The sequence below is a fragment of the Chlorocebus sabaeus genome, chromosome 5 (genome assembly GCF_047675955.1).
Source record: "Chlorocebus sabaeus isolate Y175 chromosome 5, mChlSab1.0.hap1, whole genome shotgun sequence".
NCBI lineage: Eukaryota > Metazoa > Chordata > Mammalia > Primates > Cercopithecidae > Chlorocebus > Chlorocebus sabaeus.
The window spans coordinates 16,705,072-16,720,865 of NC_132908.1; the positions used below are offsets into that span (position 1 = coordinate 16,705,072).

General features: G+C 46.6%; 1 protein-coding gene across 1 annotated transcript in view; it reads left to right on the forward strand.

The window, feature by feature from the left end:
* Positions 1-15,151, forward strand: part of XYLT1 (xylosyltransferase 1) — a 373,697-nt gene extending 358,546 nt beyond the window's left edge. The window contains exon 12 of the mRNA XM_007986630.3: positions 8,598-15,151. Within this exon, the coding sequence (XP_007984821.3) occupies positions 8,598-8,920 (323 nt within the window). The 3' untranslated portion in view covers positions 8,921-15,151. The remainder of the gene's footprint in view (positions 1-8,597) is intronic.
* Positions 15,152-15,794: the final 643 nt, after the last annotated feature.

Below are 15,794 nucleotides of genomic sequence, written 5' to 3' on the forward strand. Positions count from 1 at the left end.
CTGTGGGGGAAATATTCCTTCCCCAGGAACCTGAGGGTCTCTGGTGTTGGTAGGCAGCACTGCTCAGATGTAGGGCAAGCAGCGTCCTTGCAGAATGGCACTCCTTGCTCTCAGTACTTTTCTCTGCGTTTCCCTAGAGAACCATCTAATTTCCTACCTGCACACTGAGATGTCATCTGTGCAGGTATTAGATACTTATCTGTTAGATGTTCTCCCACTGAACTTCCAGAAGGCCTAGATCATGGTGAAGACAAGCTGGGAAATACGCCCAGGCAGGTATTAAGGATCAGCAAATCTTGTTGACTATTTTAAAAAATCCAGAACAGGAATTTCTGTTCATCAAAAATATGATACACCAGGTGGAAAAGATGAACCACCTAATAGTGGAAGATACTTGCTACATTTTTTTAAAGTACTCATCTTCAGAATTTATAAAGAAATGCCATTAATCAGAAGTTGGCCAATCCAGCCCACTACCTGTTTTTGTAAATAAAGTTTTATTGGAACACAGTCACCATGCTCATTCATTTACTACACGTTGCCCGCTTCTGCTTTCGAGCTACAGTGGCAGAACTGAATCGTTGTGACAGAGACTGCATGGCCCACAAAGCCAAAAATACTTACTCTCTGGCTCTTTACAAAAAAAAAAACAAAAAACAAAAAACAAAACCACCAACCCTGCTATCAAAGAGAGGAAAAAAATGGAGGAGAGAACATGAATGACCCCTCACACCCAGAAAAAGATGTTCAGCCTCATTAAAAATGAGAGAAATGAAAATTTAAAGCAAAGAGAGGTTCCACTTCATACCCATATTATTGGGAAATGTGTGACAGTTAGATAAGAACCTGTGTTACTAAGGCTAGGAGTAACAGGCATTCATGCAGTGCTAGTGGGAGGGTGAAGTGCTAAGATGAGATGAGTTTAGAAAATGGTTTATATTCTCCTAGTAAAGCTGAACATACATACACCCTACAATAGACATTTCACTCCCAGGTATAGGCTCTAGAGACTTGTACAGAAATGCTCACATGAGAGTTATTCTTAATAGCACAAAACCAGAAACAGTCTGATTGTCTGACACTGGAAAGGAAAAGCAATTGGCTGCCTGTTCATACAATGGAATATTAGGCAGCAGTGAATATCAGTAAAGCATGGCATGTGTTGGCTTGGATGAGTCCCTAAAACATAGTGTTGAGGGGGAAATATCATAGATAAATCATTATGATGCATTTCTGTCAAGTTCAAAAGCAGGCAAAGTCAACAGTATCTTATTTCATGTGTCAAAGGCAGCTGTTAGGAAATGAAACACGAAATTAACACGAAATTCAGGTCAGAGTTTCCATCCCCATGGAGAACAGGGACTGGGATGTCGGTTCCTAACCTGCCTTTTTTCTTTGTCCATTCCAAGGGTTTACGTTTATACTTCTATTTCCCCTCTTTTCACCTCCTTTTATTAAGGGGAAAGTCTTTCTCCCTGCTCAGATCCTACCTCTGGAGAAACCACTGCCAACAGTTTGGTGTGAATCCTTTTAGAAGTTTTTCAATACTTTTAAAGCATAAACATAACACACATCATAAATCACAAAACCTTTGCTATTTTTAAAAAACGAAATCATACATTTTGTACTGTAAGATTGCTTTTTTTTAAACTTTCTAAGTCAGTATATATGAAGCTACCAGCTACATGATACTCCACTGGGTTAAAGAACCACAACATATGTTCCCCTATTGGTGAACACATACGTTTTTGTTGTTGATGATGATAATGATGTTGTTGATAATACTGCAAGGAAAAGCCTTTTTTTTTTTTTTTTTTTTTTTTAAAGTAACTGAGGTTGGCTTGGTGCCATGGCTCATACCTGGCCTCCCAGAGTGCTAGGATGACGAGGCAGGTAGATCACCTGAGGCCAGGAGTTCGAGACCAGCCTGGCCAACATGGTGAAACCCTGTCTGTATTAAAAATACAAAAATTAGCCGGGTGTGGTGGCACACACCTGTAGTCCCAGCTACTTGGGAGGCTGAGGCATGAGAATCGCTTGAACCTGGGAGGCGGGTGAGCCGAAATCGTGCCACTGCACTCCACTTGGGTGACAGAGTGAGGTTCTATCTCAAAAAAAAAAAAAAAAAAAAAAAAAAAAGGGAATTTAGGTCTGGCTCTTTTGCCTAGGCTGGAGTGCACTCATGCAGTCCTGGCTCACTGCAGCCTCAAGCTCCTGGGCTCAAGTAATTCTTTCACCTCAGCCTCTTAAGTAGCTGAGACTACCGGAGTGTGCCGCCATGCCCGGCTATTTTTTTTTACTATTTTTGTAGGGGTGTGGTCTCACTGTGTTGTCCCGGCTGGTCTCAAACTCCTGGCTCTAACCAACCCTCCAACCTCGGCTACCCAAAGAGCTGAGATTGGCCGGGCGCGGTGGCTCAAGCCTGTAATCCCAGCACTTTGGGAGGCTGAGACGAGCGGATCACGAGGTCAGGAGATCGAGACCATCCTGGCTAACACAGTGAAACCCCGTCTCTACTAAAAAATACAAAAAACTAGTTGGGCGAGGTGGCGGGCGCCTGTAGTCCCAGCTACTCGGGAGGCTGAGGCAGGAGAATGGCGTAAACCCGGGAGGCGGAGCTTGCAGTGAGCTGAGATCCGGCCACTGCACTCCAGCCCAGGCGACAGAGCGAGACTCCGTCTCAAAAAAAAAAAAAAAAAAAAAAAAAAAAAAAAAAAAAAAAAAAAGAGCTGAGATTACAAGCATGAGCCACCCACCACACCCAGCCCCGACAAGGAAGAATCTTAAACATAAAATTGTATGTCCCTGTGCAGGCACATCCATAACACAAACTTTTAGAAACAGGATGTTTGGGTCTCTCTATATTTGGAATTGTTCATGTCCATCTAACAGATCACAAACTCAACAACCAGAAATGCATTACAGCCTGTTAGCTTCAAAGAGTTCCGGATTGGGTGCCCTTTAGCTAATGATGCAAGGGGATGGGGACACAGCAGTGGGGAGGAGGTGCCTGGAGTCCCAGCAAAGGAGTTGTTTGGGAAAAGCTCTCAAACCACTTTTTCCTCTGCTCTCACACTGCCATAATCAACACAGAAGACTTCCATGACAGCAAAATACGTGGGGGAATTTCCCCCATGGGCAAGCAAGCAATCCGTTCTGCAGTAGACACCAACTGGGTATCCCCCAGTTCAGTTCTAACATTCTCCACCCAGAGGTAGCATCAGACACCACAGAGTGAGGACTCAGTGCCGTAAGACCACCCCCTCCTTCCCGCTAATCTCAAGTCTGGGCCTCTGGAACTTCTGACCAAGTGGTTTCAAATTGGGGTTCCCACAACCCCCTCTTTGGGCTCAATTACTCTGCTAGAGCAGCTCACAGAACTCAGGGAAACACTTATGTTTATTGGTTTGTTATGAAAGATATTTTAAGGGATACAGATAAACAGCCAGATGAAGCTATACAGAGGGCAAGGTCTAGAGGGGTCTTGAGTGCAGGAGCTTCTGTCCCCATGGCATTGGGGTGCCCACCCTCCCGGCAGGTGGATAACTTCTTCCTCACTTTCCTGTGAAGAAGCTACCATGTGTTCAGCTCTCCAGAAGCTCCTCAAACCCTATCCTTTGGGCCTTTTATGAAAACTTCATTGGTTATCTATGATTGAAGCATGACAACTGCGTCAAAATGTGATTGGACAAAAAGGGTCTGACCTAACCCAGCCGGGCCTGTCTGTTCAGATTCTCCTTGGCCTCTCTGCAATAATTCCTTCCTCCAGGGTGTGTGTCACGGCCCTCTCTGGAATGAGAGTCCTATCACCCACAATCTGATTAGACTCCGGCATTGGGCAGGAGAAGGGGGACAGGAGGAGGCCAGAGAGAGAGAGATTCTATTTCCTGAGTCCTAAAGTACCCAACACTGTAACCAAAGACTGTAACAAGGGTTACAGGAGTTCTGAGCCCAGAACCTTGGACAAAAACCACTATCACGGCTGGGTGCAGTGGCTCATGCCTGTAATCCCAGCTCTTTAGGAGACTGAGGTGAACTTGAGGTCAGGAGTTCAAGACCAGCCTGGCCAATGTGGTGAAACCCCGTCTCTCCTAAAAGTACAAAAAATTAGCCAGGCATGGTGGCAGGTGCCTGTAACCCCAGCTACTCAGGAGGGTGAGGCATGAGAATCACTTGAAACCAGGAGGCAGAAGTTGCAGTGAGCCAAGATCACACCACTGCACTCTAGCCTGGGTGACACAGCAAGACTCCTTATCTCCAAAACAATAAGTAAATAGGCCAGACACGGTGGCTCACGCGTGTAATCCCAGCACTTTGGGAGGCTGAGGTGGGCAGATCACCTGAGGTCAGGAATTCGAGACCAGCATGACCAACGTGGAGAAACCCCGTGTCTACTAAAAATACAAAATTAGCCAGGCGTGGTGACGCGTGCCTGTGATCCCAGCTACTCGGGAGGCTGAGGCAGAATCGCTTGAACCCAGGAGGTGGAGGTTGCGGTGAGCTGAGATTACACCAGTGCACTCCAGCCTGGGCAACAAGAGTGAGCCTCCGTCTCAAAAAAATCAATCAGTCCTCTATCATAGGAGTCTCAAAGTGAAGGCTCAGCTTCTGCTGTCTTTGTACAGAGCAAGCAGAAAGATAGAGACTCCATGTTTTCTTGAGCTGGAAGCTTGCTCCTTCTTCCCCTATGAACCAGGCAAAAGACAGCCCCTCCAGAGCTGGCCAGACCCAATCCCACCCTCTTAGAGGTCTTAGGTTCCTTCTTGATCAAGTTCACATCTTTAGCATCCCTAAGGATTTCCAATGCCAGACATGGAGGAGAGGGGTGTAAACGGCTGTGTCTTCGCTGCTTCAGGTACACCTGCTGGACAGAACGCAGCAGTGCTCCTGAATACACACCCATGCCGGTAGACTAGCCTGGGGGCCATTCATGGGGTCCTGATTTTTCCAGTGTTTTCTTCTAGGGTTTCTAAGGAAGGCAGGGATCTCCCCACACACACCCAGGATAACCCAGGGGTCGTTTTACCCCCACCGAGAGCAGCCTTCCTGTCCTCGGTAATTGTATTTGTTAGCGATATTCCAGTGAATGACAGTGAACACGAAGGTGGGAGCAATGCAATTTGTAAAATGATTCATCAAGTGTAATTTTCTATTGATGCGTCCCTGGTAATCGCAAGAAATCCGATGAGGTGGAATTGAGGAAAATTTTATAGAGACGAACATCGCAAGCTAATATTGTAATAGCGTTTCCCACATTAACCTCATTTCTCATAAGGGTTTTTTCCATCAACCACAATGTTTGGTTCCCAGTGTTCACGTATTTGTTAGATGTTCTTTTCCCTTTGAATGTCCTGCCTTTTGTCAGTTTCAGTATCTCCTCATTCTCCACTTTCTCACTCTGCAGAATGGAGGTGCTGAGGGGCTCTGATAGAGGAATTAGGGCCTGCACCAAAGACAGCAGATCCTGTTCTCCTGGCAGGTGGGGCTGGAGCTACCCACCCTACCCTGTATTAGAGAAAGATGAGTTAGGACCAGACTTCCAAACACAGTGGCTCCTAACTACCATGAGAGAAAGCAGCTTTGCTAAACCTTGCAAGACAGAGTATGTGCTCAATGATGGCTCACCTCCTTCCTCCCACTTGTGCCCATCCAAACCACAGAACCCAACCCTTTTGCTTCCTGGGGCATTGGGAATTAAAGGAATGATGATCTTGTCTGTGTTAGTCAAGGCGTATTTTGAATTCATCTGCTATTCTCATTGCTTTTAGAAGAGTAAACATCTTTCTTCCTTCTTCTTGCCTACTCTGGACACTTGTTAATCATCCAGGCTATCCTGGGTGCCTTTGGTGGTGGCAGCTGCTGTCAGGCAAACAGGAAGCACTGTCTTCTGAACATTGCATTATCTTGGAAGGTTTCTTGTAATCCTAACTATCTCAGCTCTTGCAAAACCTGATTTGGTAAAGCACAACTCACCAGACTCATTGGCCAGCCTTTCTAAAAAGAAAAAGATGTGCTTCTACTGAGCAGTAAAACAAGCAATGAATGTGAATGTCTTCAAAATATTAGAACTAATAGAGTTGTATACCTTCTTTCCTTCACCCCAAATTGCTATACTTCCTGATGCCCCATTGTGAAGCCCTGGGAGGTAGTAATAATCCCTCTCATGTAAATGTTACTGTTTAACCCATTTATGCCTGAGGTTGCAATTTTTTGGGGTTTTGTTGTTGTTGTTGTTGTTTGAGATGGAGTCTCACTCTGTCAACCAGGCTGGGGTGCAATGGTGTGATCTTGGCTCACTGCAACCTCTGCCTCCCAGGTTCAAACAATTCTCCTGCCTTACCCTCCTGAGTAGCTAGGATTATAGGCACCAGCCACCACACCTGGCTTATTTTTGTATTTTTAGTAGAGACAGGGTTTCACCATGTTGGCCAGGCTGGTCTCGAACTCCTGACCTCAAGTGATCCACCTGCCTCAGCCTCCCAAAGTTCTGGGATTACAGGTGTGAGCCACCATGCCTGGCCCAATTGTTTGAATTTTTGCATGAGTGAAATATCAGACCTTGGCGATGACCCTGAGCAGTAGAATAACATGGTGAGTGATAAGCACTGCCTTTGGAGTTAGTTGGTCCTGGATTTAACCCCAGATCTGTCTCTAACTCCAGCTGCCTCTGTTTCCCCATCTGTAAAATAGGGATGATAAAATCAGCCCCCCTAGTTTTTTAGGTATGTGAGGATTATGGACTAATATCAACAGTAATTAATCCTAGCTGTATTTGTCTGTTCTCATGCTGCTAATAATGACATACCTGAGACTGGGTAACCTATAAAGGTAAGAAGTTTAAGGGACTCGCAGTTCCACATGGTCAGGGAGGCCTCACAATCATGACGGAAGGCAAAGGAGAAGCAAAGGCACATCTTACATGGTGGCAGGCAAGAGTGCCTGTGCAGGGGAACTCTCCTTTAAAAAAACCCAACAGATCTCATTAGACTTATTCACTATCACAGGAACAGCATGGGAAAAACCCACCATGATTCAATTACTTTCCACCAGGTCCCTCTCACAACAAGTGGGGATTATGGGAGCTGCAATTCAAGGTGAGATTTGGGTGGGGACATAGCCAAACCGTATCACTAGCTAAGCTTTTCCCAGCACTTAGTATATGCTAGGTGTCATTTGTAAACAATTTGTATGAGTCAGCCCATTTAAGCCTCACAAAGCGAGAAGGAAGGTATTAGTACTTTACCCATTTTATTGATGAGGAAACTGAGGTACAAGGCAAGGAAGTCAGAAGTCACACACCTGGTATGTTGGACGTGGGGATGCAAAAACAGACGGCTTTGCATCTGTAGTACCTGGGCTCTTGTATGAAGTGCTTCACAAAGTGACTGGCACATAGGAGGGGCCCAGCAAGGCAGCACTGTTCTGAGAGCTACTTCGAACTCCCACCCCGCCTCAACCAGGTTCAAACTTCATACTTCCAGAGTGATTGTGCTGTGGTCAGTTCATGCACCCTGTCTTAGGCTTGTAGGAAGCAGAAATCCAACTTATGCAGAGTACAAGGTGGACACTCAGCAGCTGAGATCTGGGCTCCCCAAACAGACCTGGGTACAGACTTTGGCTGTGACACTCAGCACCTGTGTGATTTGGGGAAAGAGGCTTAATTCAGATTTGCACTAGCTGTTCCCTCTGCCCAGAATTCTCTTCCCCAGGATCTGTATGTTAATCATCACTCAGCTCAGATGTCACCTCCCCAGAGAGGTCTCCCCGACCCACCTTGTCTAACATAAACAAACACCCTGTCACTCTCTAACCCAAGGGTCAGCAAACTTTTTTTTAAAGGGCTAGATACAAAATATTTTCAGCTTGTTGGGTAAAATACAGACTCTGTCTCAAGTACTCAGCTCTGGTAGCACAAAAGCAGCCATAGACAATATGCAAATACATGGGCACAGCCATGTTCCAATAAAACTTTATTTACAAACACAGGCCACATTAGGTCCAAGGGCTGCAGTTTGCCAACCCTCTTCTCTCAATACTCTGGTTTTTTTGTTTGTTTTTTTGTTTTTGCCTTCATGACACTTACCACTGCCTGAAATAACCTTATTTATCTATTTGTTTCTTTCTTTGTTGTTATTCTCCCTCCACTGGATCTTCACCTTCCTATCTGGTTTGCTCCAGCACCTAGAATAGATCCTGGTACCTAATAGGTACTTAATGTACCTTTATCAAATGAGACAGTGCCTTGCAGACCACGGGTGTTTAGTAAATATGTGTTGACTGAGTGCCTGGCACTATGTAGGTGCTTAAAAGTATGTATTGGCTGAATCAGTGTCTGCACTATCAAAGGTGCTCTGTAAACATGTGTTGAATGAATAAAGGCATGCACCATGCCCTGTACAGAGTGGGCTCTGTCCTTACGGGCTCAGTTTTCTCAGCTGTGAAATGGGACTGCTAAAAGAACTTCCTCATGCGATTGTCATGTGAATTAAATGAAGCGATGCATGATGCCCAGTGCAGCAGCAGGCACAGGGTTAAGTATGACTAGGCATCCTACTGGTGGCTGTTCTAATCCTCACATTGCTCCCTTTGTCTTTCAGAGGAGGCACTGAAGCTGCACAATGGGCCCCTCCGCAACGCCTACATGGAGCAAAGCTTCCAGAGCCTGAACCCCGTCCTCAGCCTGCCCATCAGCCCCGCCCAGGTGGAGCAGGCACGGAGGAACGCAGCCTCCGCGGGCACAGTGCTGGAGGGATGGCTGGACTCGTTGGTGGGCGGGATGTGGACTGCCATGGACATCTGTGCCACGGGCCCCACGGCCTGCCGCGTCATGCAGATCTGCAGCCAGACGGCCTGGAGCTCCTTCAGCCCTGACCCCAAGTCGGAGCTGGGGGCGGTCAAACCTGATGGCCGGCTCAGGTAGCACTGGGCACGAGGAGTGGGCCACAGAAGGATCTCAACAGGAAAGCAGCCAGAGGGGTTGTGGGGCCTGAACCCTGGCCTCCCACCCTGCGGGGGGCACCCTCTGAGAATGGGTCTCTCCTGGCCATAGAATGATGGAAAGGGAAGGTCAGCAGGTCAAAGCAGGATCAGCCAACAACCTGCCTTTGGCAAGCTGTGGGTGGGACGGCTCAGTCCCTGCACTGTGACGGTCTCACCTCTTCTGGTTGATCCTCAAGTCCTACAGGTTCCTTGTCTTCCCCGTCCAGTGACCCACCCCGCCCCCAGACGAGTGATTTTGAAACTTTTATTTTGAGCAGAACTTTTGTTTACTGAGCACAGTCATAAGTGGAGTTCAGGGTGCGGACGAAATCCAAGCTGCTCTGGTTGAAGCTCAAGAGTGCAAGGCTCCCTCCCAAAGCTCAGCCCTCTGGTCGGTCCCCTTGCCCAGGGTATCTCCTACGGTACCTCTTCAGAACCCAAGGGCTCTGCAAATGCCAGTTTGACAAGCACTGCCCAGACCAACCATGGGTTCAAACTCCAGCCCCACCCTTTGGTTCATCTTCCTGCTCCTCCCTTGGCTGAGGGACTTTTGTGCCAGCCTTGGTCGTGGTCCCTTTCTCATGGAGACTGCAGCCTTAGGAGAGCTCTGAGCCTCTCAGTGGCCCTCCTTGGGTTGAGCTATTCTCCTTAGTAACTAGGTAAGTGGGAAAGCCTTTTGATGTGGCATGGCCAAGGTCCAGCCACAAGTGCAACTGCCACCTGTCCAGGGGTCTAGGCCTCCTTCCCTCAAGGCTGCCACACAAAGTAGCAGAAATAGGATGATATTTGTGAGCACCAAACTCAAGACCATGACCTTCTTTGATCCTTGAAAATGGGAACTTTGATGGCCATGACCATGAAACTCACAGGGCAACCCCGTGAAACTCACAAAGCAATGCTTGGAGAAAAACTCCTGAGCTACACAGCACAGCAGCACCCATCCCCTGCCAGAGCCCTTCTGTTCTGAGGTCAGACACACAAACCCTTTGTCAGTTGCACGCCGGTGCTGTTGGGAGTGACCAAACCGCATGAACTAGACTTTTCCCGTCCAGGAAATAGCATTTCAGATTTGGTTTTTAATTTCATGCCCTTCCTAATCCAAGGGGCCAACAGGCTCAACGGGACATGCAACATAAAAGTGGGAAGGTTATTTAAACAATGAAATACAGTATGATTCAAGTGTTTATCAGAAACCCAAAAGGTTTCCCTGCCACGAGCCCCCTGGAGTGTCATCCCTGTTCACCAGGAGAGCCCTTCACAGGAGGCGTCCCTTGCTCCTGTAATCCCATCTCGCCTGAATGGTGGGATTCCCTTGGAAAAAGGGCTCACCCCTGGTAGCCATCTGCCCTTCCCATGGAGAACCAGTCCGACACTTCTCTCCAGCATAGGTTTGAAGGGGCTGCCCTTCGTTTTGTGCTTGCCCCAATCCCAAACCTCGCAAAGCAGGATGTCCTGTTAGCAATGGAGGATGTAGAGAAGGGTCACTTTAGATATTTATTATTTATATGTTTTCGTCAATGACTAATTAGTAGGTGCTGTTTTTGCAGCTTGTCAATTATGTTATCTTACTAACTGAAGCTGCCTTTATTCACAAAAGGCCCCTTTTCCCACCCTCTGGTGTCTCTCTCTTGGTTTATCTTTCTCTGCGTCTACCCCCCATCCTCAGAGTAAAGCAGGGGCATTGAACACCATGCCAAGAAAGCTCCAACCGGCATCTTCCACTGGCTTTGAGTGGGGTGCCTTGGGGACCATTGGAGCCTCGCTTTTTCCTTATACAGAGTGTCAGCCTCATCTCTCTCTCGGATCCCAAGAGTATTGGAATTCCTGAGCCTCCCATCCTCCCCCCACTCACCCCCCGCCACAGGCACAAGGAGGTAACAGGCAGAAAGCTTGGAGGGTGGGTGGGGAATGTGCTAGCTGCAGAGAGCTTGGGCCATCCCTGCTTGCTCCGTGGATGCCTTCCCATGGCCCATCTAATCATGGGCATCCATGCAACCTTAACGGAGGGAAACAGGCTCCTTTGAGCGAGATCCATCGTAGGAAGAGGGTCATCAGATCCAGGCAGCAGAGCCCAGGAGATAGTCATTCTCAACAGCGATTCTAGGGATCTCACGGTACTTTTCTCAGAAAGCCCCTAAGATCTCTTCTACGTTCTCTATGGTGGCCAGAAGCTGGGTGCCACATCCTCTTTCTGCTCCCGGCCTCTGCCTCTGGCTAGGGTTTCCCTGGGGCTGCTGAAGCCACTTCAGGAACTTCCCTTTCACCCTCCTTGCCGGGCCACTAGTGCTTTGTGTTCGCAGCGTTATTTGCAGTGGCTCTGGGGACTCAGCAGTGGCAAGTCCCTGCACATAATGTGAACTTGCGGACGTCAAGACGGGGTCCCTCCTGCACCCACTAACATGTCTGCCTTTTTTTGTTTTTATCCTGGAACAAGTGGAGAAATGGCAGAGTTGGCTGACTCTGGGGACCCTTCCCTTTTTCCTGTGACTTCATTTCTTCCTCACCACAGCTAATTCGGGGAGCTGAGAAGTCACACAGAGTATTCCTCTGCCTTCTCTAATGTTATTAGAGACCAGAGAATAAGGTTGCAGATATTACATTTGGTTTAAAAAAAAAAAAAAGAAAAAGGAAAATCCCAAACAAAGCCCGGCATGATTTGAGAAAAGAGGATGTTTTTCCAGGGAAAAATTTTTTTTAAACCTGCCTGAGAATGATTTATTTGCTGGAGGCCATTGTCAGACAACCTGGAGCTTGGGTTGTGGAAGATTTCAAAAGCATAGGGCCATGGTCTCTGGAAACCTATTACAGCCTGCAGGGCATAGCATCTGTGAGCTGAGCCAGTGACGAGGTCCCTGGAAGCTCAGGAAGGCTTAACGGTGGGCCTTGAGGTGTTGGTTTGTGGAGAGAAGGAAGCATTCCTTAGGCTGCAGCCCTCCATATAGTGTCCCACTCACTGAGTGACATTCAGGCAGAGATTGAGCTCAGGAGACAGCCAGCCTTCCCACATCCCCCTTCACTTCCTGGTCCACGCATAAAGCAGTGTGTCTCCAAGGAGGCAGTGAGCAATTCCCCCGTGTTGTAAGAAGTACACTGCTTTCTCCCTTTACAGGGGGAAAAAAGGCTTTCCTGGTGAGATCATGAGTCCTTCTGGCTTCATTTCTCATTGTGGGTTTAACTTCTAAAATGCAAATGGAGTTTAGAGAGGATGAGCAGAACCACAGGACCCGCCCCCACTTCTCGCTCACTGCAATTGCTTCTACTTTGGGCACAAGTTGGGGTGTTTGAAGACCATGTTTCCCTCTGGTTCTCTAGTTGGCAAATAGAAGACACTGGTTAGAACCTTAAGCTTTCTGCCAGAAAGATGCAGAGAGCAGGGCAGTAGCTACCAGGAGTGGGGTATGAATAAAGAGCCCTTCCACAACCAAGTTCACTGAGGATTTGGAGCACCAGCTCTCCAGCAGCATCCAGGGGTGGAGAGGTGTACATTCTAGAAGCAGCTGTCCGCTTTAAAGCACTCCGCTTTAAAGACGGCAAGCTAGACCTACAGGATCAAAGCCACACACTGTGGTAGGGGTTACAGATGCTTACGGAGCCCAGGATACTAGCACAGATGAGTGGAATGGTTGGTGTGAGACAAAAGGGCATGATGGGAGTGTGCTGGGGACCATGGTCTTACTGACATGAACATGACCTACCCAGAATGAGCAGCTGCTACTCGACCCCAACCTATCATTGTATGTAAAAAATGTAAGCACAGTGTAGTGGAATCTTCCAATTTGGAAAGGAAACCAGAAATCCAGATTTTCTGAAAAATCTGATTTTTTCAATGTCCGTTGTTTTTGTTTGTTTGTTTGTTTGTTTTTTTAAACAGATAGTGGGCAAAGAAAAATTCCACTGTTCCACATGTGCACTGCCAGCAACCTCTGCTCTCTGGCGAGGTGGTTTAAAGTGAGATTATGCATTGCCCTGGTAGAAGAGGAAAAAAGCCAGCATCAGGTCAGGGCAAAAATAACAGCCCATGTTGAACTCTAAATGGGGACGTCTTGCTAAGTCAAATTCCCCTCCCCAAGAGACAGTTCCACAGAGGGGGAATGGATCATTCCACTCTCCTGGTCCCAAGATTGTGCTGAAGGGAAGAAGGAACAGAATCTGGAGATCTGGACTGCTGCCTCTTAGATATGCAAAGGTCCACATCTGCCTGGGGCTACCCCTTGTGGGACTGCATCCAACCAGGCAGAAATGGCGAAGACAGTCTAGGAGGAGGAGGAGGAGGTAGGGTGTGAAACAGCCAGGCTCTCTCCAAATCCCAAGCGTTGACAGCCATCTTGCCCCATCCCTGGAAGCCTCTTTGGAAATCACATAGGGCTGTGCTGGCTCATGGGATGTCCTGTTTGCTTCTGCCTCAGTTACCTTACTTTGCCCATGGGTCTACCACAGGCGCTACCTCATTGTGTCTGCTGAGTTTACCTGGGAGGGGGGAACGAAGTTGTCCAAATCTGCTTGAGCTGAATGTATGATCTATGCAAATTCTCTCTCTCCTCTCTCTCTTCCTCTCTGGCTCTCTAACTTAGAAGTTTTTTATTTGTTTATTTTTACCTTGCAAACAAGATACTGTATAGGACCCTCTTAAGATGGAGGAGGGCTTTCCTGCGCCACCTGTGTCTACCCCTCACGTTGTCTTTGGCTCTGGTCTTGCCAAGCTTATGCAGGGAGAATGTGGCCTCTCTTCCATCTCTACTTGGCTGGGAATATTCCAACTGCCTCTGCCTACAGACACCACCAGAAAGCGGGTTCTGCACCTTGTCATCCCCATCCCTAATGCCATCTACTCCATCCCTCATGTTCCTCCAACTTGCTTCTCCCATCCCTCCTTCAAAACAAACAAACAAAAAAAGCCTTAGGTTTCTCCTTTTTGAAATGTGGCCTTAACATTATTTTTGGGAAGCTGACCATCCATCCTTTCCCTCCCATCTCCACCAACATCACAGAAGAAAGAGCATCGTGAAGCTTCTGTGGGCAGCCTCCTAAGGGAGGGGCTGGCAATCTGTAGTTTGCAGATGCTATAGAAATTGCTTACAAATGTCGTCTTTAAGAAAAATGTTCTTATATTTTTCCTATGGGCAAAATGAAGGCTTGGGTGCTCATTTCAAGCTCAGCCAACTCCTGAAGCACTCTCTTAGAGCATATTGCCGCTGTAATGGGCTGGCTTAATTACCAGCAGAGTGCTCGAAAAGGCTTTGCAAACCTCCCCTGCCCCCAAGACTGGCTGACTTTATGTACTTCATTCAAGGGTAAATCAGGAGACGTTCTCCATTTATCTGTTCATCCTTCCTGCCTGGAAAGTGATAGCACTAAATATTCCCGGATGGGTAGTGTTCTCAAAGGGATTACCCTTCTCCTACCTTCAGACTCTATTCTTTACCCTTCCATTGCTCCAGTGCTGATGGAGGCCAAAGACAACCCCAGGGTTTTCACAGGAAATTCACTAGAATTGTGCGCAATTGTCTTTGTAGTCCTTTTGCCTTGTTTTTTTTTTTTTGTAATATTATGTTGTCAATAGCATTTGTTTGGGTATTTGTTTTAGAGGCCTCACTCTAAGTTATTACCGTCCCTTTCATTGTTTTCAAAGACATGTGGTGATATAGTTTTTAAAAATAACTATTTTGTTATAGATCATAATATGCATAAAACTGTACAGAAATATTTTGTAATGTGTTGATTTTAAAAAACAGAATCTGTAAATAAAGTTTTAAAAAAAGAATTCAAATGGCACACGCTGAAATATGTAGATATTTTGCTATTTATTTAAAGGAGTATTTTAAGAGATATTGAACTATCTGAAATTGACCAGTAATCAAAGTTCCAGTCATCTGAATGCTTTTCCTTGAGGTAGAATGTGATTCTCAGAAATGATTGCATTACCTGCCCATTTTTGCACCTTTTCTGTCTTTTTATTTAGCAGAACAACAACAACAAAATTGTGCCTTAGCTGTATTTTTTTGTCTAGGGAAGTTTGTTTCTGTCTGACAAAGCAAAATTTTTTGCAGAAAACAGTGGATGTATTAAATACTGTATCATACCAAAAACACTGCAGGTGTATATAGATGCTTTCTGTCATACTGTGTTTTCAGATGCAGAATTTTAAAATTAAAAAAATACTGCCTTTATGGAACAGTGGCTATATGTGGCTTCTTTTCAGCAATATTGTGCATCTTTATACAATCTCATATTCTCTTCTGTCATCTGCATGGTGAAGATAGGATGACTATATAATTTATCATCCAAACTGGGATACTTCTGAGAGTTAAAACGAGGTACCACATGGATGGGATGCTGAGACTACAAGCATAAATGGCCTCTCCTGGGAAAAACTGGGTGTGTGGACAGATTTCCCTCATAAAAGCTGCTGTCACCTTCTAACTGGATTATAGCAACAACCTCCTATAAGAAATTTATTCTGGTTGAAGCAGAAGTATATGATTTTTAAACCCTTACTGAGTAGAGAATAACAAGCAGCAACCGCCATGGAAAGTTGCAGTTTCCTATACCCAACTGGTTGGTTGGCAAACCTGTTTTCCTTTCTTCTTTACCACAGAGACTACATTTCCCAGACTGCCTTGCTCTTAGCTGTGGCCATGTGACTGAGTCAGGCCAATGGAACAGCTAGACTGCATTTCCCAGACTTCGTTGCTCTTAGCCATGGCCATGTGACTGACTCAAGCCAATGGAATGTAGGTAGAATAGGTACCTGACACCTCTAGCCCTGGTCCCTAAAACTTCCCACTGGAGTCTCTCCTGTCTCAATCTTTCCCCAT